Here is an 11,376-nt window from a genome sequence, read left to right on the forward strand (position 1 = left end):
CATATAATACTGGAATGCTCAAAATATAATGGAGGGAGAAATATCTTGTATAAAACTTTAAATAATCTAAAGATTCAGTTTCCAACAAATTTGTTAAGTTTAGTTGTTAATCCAGATGTGCGGATTGGTTATAGTTTGTTATCATTTTTAAGGAAGTGTAACATACAATTGTAAAAGGCAAAGTGTTCTTTTTTTTTAAAAAAAAAACATACCTAGTCTTACCATAAATACTGTCACAAAGTTTTAAGTAAATTGACACAAAATGCTGAGAGATATTTTAATATCCTAATAACATTACTGAAATGGATGCATGACAAATCAATATTCAAAATGGCCACCCTTAGCACGCACACATTCTGTAAGTCTTTGTGGCCACACATCAATTCAATTATGCAACACATCGACTGGAAAATCAGCAACTGCCTTCAGAAGAGACCGACCTCTTTAAACTTTCAATATTGGGATGTCTCTTCTTGCAAGCCATCTCCTGAAGCTTGGACCACAATTTGTAGTCCAAAGGGTATAGGTCCGGACTTGCAGAAGGCCAATCTGAAGTGGAAATGAAGTCTGGAACATTTGCTATGAGGGCACGCTCCATTTCTGTGAAAAAGGGGTAAAAACATCAGCCAAAGTGTACCAGCAGACAGTGCTTGAGAGACTAGTCAAGAATCTCAACAACACTCTCTTCCATAGTCAGAACTGGAGCTTCCAGCAGGATTCAGCCCCAGCATATGAGGCCCGAACAACACAGCAGTGGCTGGAGGCAAATGTTCCAGACTTAATTTCCACTTCGGATTGGCCTTCTGCAAGTTCGGACCTATACCCTTTGGACTACAAATTGTGGTCCAAGCTTCAGGAGATGGCTTGCAAGAAGAGACATCCCAATATTGAAAGTTTAAAGCGGTCTCTTTTGAAGGCAGTTGTTTATTTTCCAGTCAATGTGTTGCGTAATTCAATTGATGCGTGGCCACGAAGACTTACGGAATGTGTGCATGCTCAGGGTGGCCATTTTGAATAATGATTTGTGATTTTGATTTGTCATGCATCCATTTCAGTAATGTTATTAGGATATTAAAATATCTCTCAGCATTTTGTATCAATTTACTTAAAACTTTGTGACAGTATTTATGGTAAGACTAGGTATGTACTGTAAAATAGGGGGGAAAGACTGATAGTTTTAATGTAAAACAATTGTGTACATTTTATGTGTGTATTGTTATGGACAAAAAAATGGCATAAAAGCTGTTAGGTTCCAAATAAAGGAAGGAATGAATGAATAGATTCTATACACTCAAGCGTGGGAGATTTGATCAAGTATGAGCAAGCGAAAGCAGACACACGTACGGTAGTACTCTATTCTAAAGTCTCACACAAACTATCCACACTGTGAATTTGAAAGTTAGACAGATAAGACAACAGTTGTTGTTGGTCGTTATATACATATTCAACCAACAGGTGATGGACTATGCAGCTCAACGTGAACATCAATGAGAATGACACACAAGTGTCATAAGGGTCTGTATGCTGTACGAGTTTCAAGTTGGAACATTGGAATAAACTCGAAAGCAGTGGGAAAGAAAACACACTAGGTTTTCTGCAGTGATGTGATGAATGAGCGGACAATGTAATGAGGTTTGAAAGATTCAAGGATGGCAATGAATTAAAAAAAAAAAAAAAAAGTTTCAAATGTTATTGTAATTTAAATTTTCCAAAGGCAAATTGACTCCTAATGCAAATAATGACAACATTTTTACAATTTTCATTTCAGTGGGTTTCAACAACGCCTTTGGATATTCTCATTGGACATTGGAATTTCTCACATCTCCAAATAAATTCCTAGTTATGCTAACATACACCAGTTTAAAAAAAATCTTACACCAGTACCATTTAAACTGGGTAAAAAAATAGAAATAGCATGGTTACACAGAAAGATCTGTGACCACATCTATATCTTCGTGAACTATCCACCATGCTAAAAACGTTCAGTGCAGGCTGAATTTTGGCTAGTGGACTCCTTCTACTCCATGAAAACAGGTTTGGGAAATGTCACCAGATATAATGTTTTGTGTGATGTTTATGCTTAAATAATAATACAGATAAAAAAATATTTTTACTACCGCAACCCACTAAATTATCCAATCGACACTGATCATCTTAGAACCTCAGGTCTGTTTACACTGAAGTGAACACTAACTACCTAGGAACAAATCTTTACTATATTCCTATTCATTCAACTATGTACTGAAAATTCATCTGAAGATAGATATAATAACTTTACACTGTGGTGGAGAAATGACACAAAAATAACATTGAATATTGTGTAGGAATATAAGAAACTGAAGCAACTTATTTTAATACTGGGATTTTTTTAATTTAAAAAAATAGTTACGAGTGGTCATAAAATTTTATTTGTAATCATTTTTTAATGTATACCCAACATATGACTACAATAAAATAGACATACCTTAAAAAGTATCCAACTTTTAAAACCTGCCTGGGTTCTTCATGGATTCAGAATGGAAAAATGTTATATTGAGTAAAATAAACGAGTTAAAAACTTCCTGCCTCACTGACAAAATTCAGATTTAGATAATTTTTAAGGTACATGTCTAGACATTAGTCTTTTATTCCACTTATGTTGACAACACGTAAAATGAAGTTCAAGCTTTTTTATCCAACATAATATAACATAAAATTTGTAACAACTTATTAATTTTGTATACAATAGAAAACATTAAATAAAAATCAGACTTATTACACTATGCACACTCTGGTTAAGAAATAAATTCTACAACAGTAATATATTTTGAATAAGATGATAATACAAATATTTTATAAACCTGTGTGTGAACAAGTTATGTAATATTGTCTTTCATGAAAGTGAAAGTAATGTAAACTTTAATGTAAAACTGAAACCCTTACATCCATAATAACAATAACTCCAAGGAATTATATATTAGCATGTAGGGTGTCAAAAATAAAGCAAAGAAGATAACTTAACCCTCCATTGGTATATGTGTTCCAGAGGAATGAGGTTGATATACGGTGAGCATAGCGCTCACATATGGATTTCATTGTGTTTTGTCATTTTTTTTCATATATTTTCTTACATTCAATCATATTAAACTAATTTATAAATATTGTTATCAAATATTACATTTTCGAATTAAAATTTATCTCATTTATTATTTGAAGAACTCGTACGTAAAACATGGTGACATCAAATTATTATTTCCGAGTTCATTAAGAAAAAAGGTTATTAGAAACTCCACTGTAGATAAATTATTTTCGTGTTGTGTTTACCAATTTCAGAAGGCTTCACCGAGTCCAATACAAATTGTATAACATGGCAATTTCACTTGAAAATTGAAGGATGGCACATTTTACTTTGTAACTCAAAAATGACCAAAATGTCACCATGTTTTACACCCGAGCCCTTCATTTAATAACAAATACTTTTCTGTATTGCAATATATATTACTGATTACATATTATGAGATACAATTTATCAAGAAAAACAATTTTTATAATTTTATTTGGAATTTACTTTTGAGTTCATAATTGGGCAAAGAGACATGCGGTAGTACATAAATATGGAGAAACTAGTACTCACTTTTATCCGCGAAGCTGTTTTTTCTTATTAGATTAATTTCAGTGGCCACTGCGACCATTCTCGTTGGAACTTGCTGTACTGTTGCTTGGCGTGTCTCTTTTGTTTGTAGTTCTCTGGCTGCCGCTAGGTGCGCTGTTGTTAACCGTGCATCTGGGTCCATCGTCTGCTATTTCTGGGCGATAACTGTTGTAGTAGGGGAATCCAAGTGTGGTGCGCTTTCCCGCTATCGATGTTTAGCTCCTGTGGGAAGTGCATTATGGCGTGCGTTTCCTTGATTTTGGAGTTAACTAATATGCATAACATTAGTAATAAATTCCATAATTTATTACTTGTTGACGAGGGTTATGTACAATCCACCTATTAGTTTCATCACGACCAATATATTGAGGAGAAGGTTGGTTGATTTTGTGTTTTAAGTCCACATTATGCACAGTAAGGCTAATCGGGACTGAACCTACAGTTTAAAATGGGATCCGATCCACTATGTGCCTCCACCGGATATTGAACCTGGGACCCCTTGATTACAAGGCAAGGATGCTACCACTGTGCCATCGGGCAGGCCCTTGAGGAGAAGGGGCAAGTAATTCATCTTCATGTTGCTGTCATGATCACTGTTCAATGTTCAACATTATCTTAGGCCCTGAGAAAACCACAATCAAACAATCTGCTCAGGCCTTCTCTTTATTCACCACTTGGTTCAGCAAACCATGCTTGGATCTATTGTTCATTCGTGACGAATATTGCATTTCAAGTTTATTTAGCAGAAAATATTAGCAGTAATAAGTGCAGAGACAAATAACAAAATAATTATCAAAGAATCTAAACAGAAAACAGTGAAAAACACTAATTCGATGGGAACGCTAATAGTAAAAAAATTGGTTATGTGGTTGGTATATGTGTGAGTGTGGCGGTCCCAAAACACGGACTGTCATCACAATGGTGTGTCTACGAAGAATGAGAAGTGTTATGACCAGTGGCGGCTCATGGTCTGCATCTATGGGTGTGCACCTTGGCATCGCATTCAGAAGAAGTGTTGTTATTCCCACTCAATTATCCCTGCCAGTTTCTGCTAATTGCATTTGTGATCCAAGTTATGATGCATTTTTCCCTGATAATGAGACGATAGCAGAGTTATATTTCATGAAAATTTTTAAAAATAAGGTTTATTACAAAATCGAAATACCCTAGTGACTTTTTTTAATCGATCACGAGAGAAGATCTGTTGTATTGTCTGTTTCGTGACCTGTAGAAAATTCAGCATTCGATGACCTGACAAAATCACTCGCAATGCTATACCGATAAACTGCTATGGTTTGTAAAGGCTAATAATATTGCCAGAATTTTGTTCATTGCGTGTTTTAATAATATATATTATCTTTCTTCAATGTAAATATGTCCCATCAGAAACCCAAGTTTAATGCCACATAAACATTTCATCGTACGTCTAAATTAATGTACTTATTCACTTTAGTCATTGTAATGAGGATCCTTGAAACCCTAATAAAATGCAACTAGTTCTTGCCAGCACCTTTACAAAAATTATCTCAAATCAGTGACATAATACGATAGAACAAGTTACAGATTCTTGTATGCACTTATTAAAGAATTAGATTGACTGTTCTGTGACAAAAATACAAGATTAAACTCTTGATTATTTGAAATTTTCATTGAACTTCCAAATACAAGTCAGAGCATCTAAATGCACCAATTCCTACGACATTGTGAATGTTTTTAATTCAAACTGCTGACATTTTATAAAACTATTTTTCCAGCACCTGTATCAATGTATTCCACTCATCGCATCTGGCCTTGCATGGTTGAATATGCTCGTCACTACATGCCACGCCCTCTCCCCTTCCTTCCCCACCCTCCCCTCATCTGGATTTCAATGCTTTGCTCAGAACCGCGTGAGGTGAGAGAGATCGAAATTTCCCTTGTTGAGAAAAGAATCCCTCAATTTGCAATGATGCATGGGTTGTTCTCGACTCCGTCAGATGGCAAGGAGTGGAAAGATTGCAACACTACACGACGAAGAGGGAACAGTGCATGTCCGTAGCTACTATGTCACAATTCTTTGTGCGAAGCGAGCCAGAAAGCCCTTGATCCAAGCCATAAGAGCATTTCTGCTTCCTCTACCCACCGTTGAACACAGCGCCATTTCGATGTGCAGCTGTGTGCATTTCCCAATTGCGTTCATCCTGGTTCATTCCCATTCAACACGAGTTACTCAGATAGAAAAGCTGACGTAAGGAAGTAAATGAAAGGTGATGTTGCCCCAGAACATTTGCTGTTTTGAAGAAATGGCTTTCAATGAATAAATATAATTAAAAAATAACAATTACATGGCACATTTATTTTGGTGTGCACGTGAGAGTGCACGAATAGGCAGCAGCCGCTACTGGTTATGACCTAAGGCTGATATCATCAGGCCACAGACATTACAAAGTGATACCATGATCTCCGCCTGAAAAACATATGATTATATCCTAGGCTCACACATATACCAACGAAGTATAATAAGTAAAACGATCATAAGTTCCCAATTAATGTGTTCTGCGACTGAGCCAGCTATTTCGTCAAAAATATATTGTCCAACATCTAGGGTTCCGCATCTGGCTCTACTTAATGTTCATATTACATGAATTGTTACGCTTCTTGCAACATTATATTAGTAATTTCTTTGCTCTACAGAAAATTTAACTTTTCCTCATAGTATTTAAAATAAATTAACATTTGTAGGAGCTAAACAGTTCATCAGCTTGGTCTTCTTATGCAGGGAATTAATGCGAGAATGACAAAATCAGAAGCCTTGCAATGGTGTAAATCAGTGTCTCGTATGAGAAGCAGAGGAAAGTAACTTAATCAAATTTACAGGAGAGAGGAAACAATGTATTATTTGGAATATGTCTGACTTAAAAAAAGTCAGTAAATCAGAGACATGTTACTCCACCTTACTACTAAGGATTAGAAGTGGAGATATGTTGATCTAGACCTGATTTCAGAGCTCTTCAGAGGAGATTATTTTAAGAAAATTGAAAACTGCATTTTTGGAATTAGGTTGTTCTGATACTACGAGAGGTTCTTAACCTGTGATCTGTGCACCATCAGAGAACCACCATGTCCTCGTAGAGGATACGTTAAGGCCTGAAGAAATGTTGCAAGCGTCTATACTTGCTGTGAAGGTTCAAGAAATATAGTCTTGTCAGTTATTAAATAAACCAATTTTAAAATTAAATATGTTCTGTGGAATGCTCGAGGTAAAAGAATACTAATAATTATAGATTTTATTAATATTATAAATGGTTTATAATATGAAGTCCACACTTCTACAATCTACATCCAGATCATGAATACGAGTCTTAGCACTCTGAAACTGCAGTTCAAGAAGAAGTCCCTTCTGATTTTAAGTCCTGGAGGTCCTCGAGAACAAAATATATTTAAAGGATAATCCTACGAACTGTTACCATTAAATTTATTAGTCTTTCTTTTAGCCAACAGTAACAAGTATTTAAAATATTGTTATGTATTTCTGGATAACAACTTCCCATCCTCCAAGTTGGAGTGGTTAGTATGAAGCAAGAAGTCACATTTTCTAATCATGAGTAAGGCATTGGTATACATTGCACTTTGCTCTTTATCCATTTCAGCAGTTCATCATTCATCCTAAATGTGATTCTCTCTTAGAGGTATGATGTAGAATAGCGGCTTAAAATAAGCACATTAGAAAAAAACAAAAAGATGGTAGATATGTTTTATAACAGCCAGTTGTGTTGTCAGCAACTGCATTGGTGACATTTTAAATCATGAAAACAACTTTTATTAAATTTATCATAATTGAGTTTAAAGATGTGACTCTTATATTGTTATGCAGGACAAGTGTGTCCCTGGTAGGGATGAAAATTTACCTTAGTCACAACAGATAATTGGGCCTATGGGAGAGGTCTCTCTATTAATTCACTCCCTGTACGTATTGCCTTCTTACCAAGCACTTCCATGCACATACGTATCTTTGCAATTAGTCATTGGCAGAAAAGCGAAGTAAAATAAACTAAATCAATCGTGCACCATACATTTCTAAAGCTAAAAAGACTGTATAACATGAATCTTTTCATGTATTTTCATATTAGATATATGAGTGAAGGTTTTCCTGCAAACAGAACATGTGTATGGTTTTTCGCCAGTATGTATACGTTGATGAACTTTGAGGTTCGTGATTCTACTGAATGCTTTATTGCAATAATGACAATTGTAAGGTTTTTCACCAGTGTGGACTTTTGCGTGACTTTTCAGATGTGATGTGGTTACAAATGATTTTCCACACATGTTGCAGAGAAAGGGTTTTATTCCCGTATGCAGTCTCATGTGAACTTTGACATCTGACGAGGTCACAAACGCTTTAGCACATACTTCACACGTGTGAGGTTTCGCACCTGTGTGAATCCTTTCGTGAATTTTCAGATTTGACGCATGGTTGAACATCTTTCCACACACTCGACACGAATATGGTTTCTCGTGTGTGTGAATACGTTGGTGAATTTTTAAATTCGACACCGTCAGAAACGTTCTTTCGCAGTAGTCACATTTGTGAGGCTTCTCTCCCAAATGGCCACGCTCGTGAACTCTAACTGCTGACGAGTGCTTGAAGCACTTTCCACACGTGCCACACATATATGGTTTCTCGTTTGTATGGACTCTTTGGTGGATCTTTAACTTATATTGCGAAATGAAAAGTTTTCCACACCTTGTACACTTGTGGTTTTCATTGCAGTCATCAAGAGACAACTTCTTACTGTCCTTTTCTGAACCTATATATTGTTCAATGTTCTCCACACCTATGGAAGTATTCTGACTAGATTTTCCATTGTATTGTTGATACGGGAGTTCCTTCCCTTCACCCAGTTGTCCATGTTGGTTACAAGATGAAAGACTGCTTCTGGAAACAAGAACATGCTTGTAAACATGGATTGTGACATTTAAGGAACTTTCACACCACAGTGACAAGCAACATGTAACACATGTACAAGGGGCATACTGAAAATAATAAGCAACAATGTTTTAAAAATCAGAATCCATCAATACAAGCAAACAAAGTAAACCATCGGGAAAATATACTTTACTGAACACGTAGAGGTAGTGTGATGTCATTAGCTTGGATCGCGTGAGTGCAGTCAGTTGTATAAAAATGGCTGATAGTGATGTTTCATTTCAACAATGTGCTGTGATTGAATTCCTTGTTAAGAGGGAATTATTATTCTAAAGACCTAAATTACAGACAGACTCTTACTGCTGTATTTTATCTTGAGTTTATGAAACGTTTGATGCAAAGAATAACACATGTGCGGGATGATGGCAGCTGATGTCTGCTTCATGACAATGACCCAAGTCACAAGGCTGTGATTGAGAAGGACTTTTTGACCCAAAATGGAATCTGTATATTGTCCCATCCTGCCTATTCACCAGATCTGGCACCATGTGATTATTTTCTATTTCCTAAACTAAAATCTGCACTCAAAGGTTCATACTTTGATGACGTACCGACCATCAAGAGGGCTACACCAAGGATTTTAAACAGCATTACACAAAACGAATTCCAGCAATCCTTCCATGCACTGGTAGGCATTGTGCTACGATGTGTGGATGCAGGAGGGTAAAAAAGTAAAGGTAAAGTGTTCCCCTGTGCATAGCACCATGCCATGAAGGCGTATAGGGGGTGTGGGGGTAACGCCCCACACTTTCTTGATCCGGTCGTGAGTGGGGGTGATGTGATCAGCATCACGCCCCTGACCGCCTTTACCCCCCAGGGTTTCCCCCAGGTACCCACGTTATTCGACGCTGGGTGGGCGCCGGGGCCGCTTCCACCGTTACAAAAGTTTCCGGATTTGAACCGGTCGGGGATCGAACCCAGGACCTTGAGCATGGTAGTCAGACGCGTTACCGACTGAGCCACCGCGGCCATCTGCTTTGGATAATCCCAGGTAAGTAACTTTCTATAAACACATGTTTATTTTTTACAGCACCAGTCTCGATTTCAAATTGCCACACTGTGTATGTAAACCTTCACATAATATTATACAAAGTAATGCTTCATATTCTACATATATTCCAGTTATTTTATAGTGTTTGAACTATAAGGATTCTTTTGAGCATCTGAGTACCTTTATCATTGTTGTACTTTAGTTCCTTCACATTAATTTTCTACAACACATATGTGTTAATACTGATGATGAAGATGAATAATGCATAGGGAAGTGAAGTTTTCGTTTTATGTTTCCCTAAATTTTGATGTTATTTTTCATTGCAATTCGGTGTTGCTTTTACATGCTTAAGATTTTCACATTGCTTTAGTTATGGAAAGTGAAACAAAGTTTAGTTGTATCGACAAAAAATATATGTAGCTAAATTTAATGCTTATCTTTGTGAGAAATGACCAAATTTCTTGCATTTGGAAAACTATTTCATCTCATCGACCACTAAATATACAAACTAAACCACCAAACTGCAATAAATGAAGCATGACAATCTTTTCTAAATCGAACTTTCACCAGCTAGGCTAGAAATAACAACACAGCACTTCAGGTAACTCTCTTCGAACATAAGTCTATCTCCAGTTTATATTGTAAATTTTGCAGCGTTTTTCACGTAAAAGTGCAAAATTCGGTATTTGAAAAAAAAATCATAATTCACGTTATTTCGCATCTCCAAAACACCGACAATTTGCCTCCTTAAGCTACCCAAATATTAAGCTTTCCTCAACTTTTCGGTGTTATAGTTAAAATGAAAAGTTCACGTCCCTAATAATGACTAATACTCGTAGAATGTCCACATTCTTCTCAAAACACCAATTATTTTCCTTATTTAAAGTTAAAATAGGAAATTTTGTCCTCTCTGTCTCTTATTCTGCATAATCTAAGCAGAAAACTTGCACTTAAACACTTTGAGAAGATACTAATCAAGGATTATATTCTGGATCAAAATGTAGCAAGCATAAATGGTCTAAAATGTAGGCATAAATTTGCATAAAGGATATACTGAATGTGTGTTATATATAAGTGACCCCCCCCCCCCCCCCCAAGGTTTGATCCCAGTTGGGCTTCAAAAATGTCAGTGTTGACCCAGCATCATGAAGAAGTGGCAGGCTATGGTCTATAATATCAGCACTGGTGCTCACTGCAGGTTGGCAGGATAATACCCTCAATGTGCTTTCCTAGGACAGTTTAGTTAGTTCGGAATGTAACTCTAATAAAAATAGCCATTTGAGGATACGAACTTATTACCTATGTAAAGAAGTTTCAACAAATTCCTGATAATGTTTCCTTCTGTTTGCTTCAATGACTTCATGTTCATTCTTCGCTTGTTTTGGAGTAACAGAGACACTGCCTAATTGGTATATTTCTATTGCACCACTAAGTTTATAATTTGATAAGTTATGTTTCACTAAATAGTCAAGATCCTTAGTCCTATACTCTTTACGATTTGATACACAAGACTGATGTGACACATCGCATGATGCTCTGCAATCTTCATCTGCAGTTTCCTTCTTTATGTTAGTAACACACTCAACAAATTCTAGTGGATCTATATTTAAATCTCTTTCTGTATCAAATTCCGTTTCAACAGAAACATTACACTCAATATAATCCCCATATGACTCTTCACTTTCAGAATCAACAACTGTTTTTGCTGGTAAGCTTTTGTCCCAAAATTTTTGTGTTGAGTTTTCTTCCATTAATGTAATGAAGATAAAATTCTCCAAATTCCAATTC

General features: G+C 36.2%; 1 protein-coding gene across 1 annotated transcript; it reads right to left on the reverse strand.

Moving 5' to 3' along the window:
• Positions 1–2,438: 2,438 nt before the first annotated feature.
• On the reverse strand, positions 2,439–11,376 carry LOC145985096 (uncharacterized). The gene is made up of 2 exons (XM_083118695.1): positions 10,888–11,376; positions 2,439–8,546 (listed from the first exon to the last, which is right to left on the reverse strand). Exons 1-2 carry the CDS (start codon positions 11,337–11,339, stop codon positions 7,694–7,696), a joined length of 1,305 nt encoding a protein of 434 aa, XP_082974821.1. The 5' UTR covers positions 11,340–11,376; the 3' UTR covers positions 2,439–7,693.

The sequence above is a fragment of the Lepisma saccharinum genome, chromosome 3 (assembly GCF_977018435.1).
Source record: "Lepisma saccharinum chromosome 3, izLepSacc3.1, whole genome shotgun sequence".
Taxonomy (NCBI): Eukaryota; Metazoa; Arthropoda; class Insecta; order Zygentoma; family Lepismatidae; genus Lepisma; species Lepisma saccharinum.

Bases quoted from the DNA above. Each gene is read 5' to 3' on its own strand.
- LOC145985096 (XM_083118695.1), bottom strand. From the start codon at position 11,339: ATGGAAGAAAACTCAACACAAAAATTTTGGGACAAAAGCTTACCAGCA. The intron at 8,547-10,887 runs GTAATAAGTTCG...TCTTGTTTCCAG, and splicing joins GTTGAAACTTCTTTACATAG to AAGCAGTCTTTCATCTTGTA.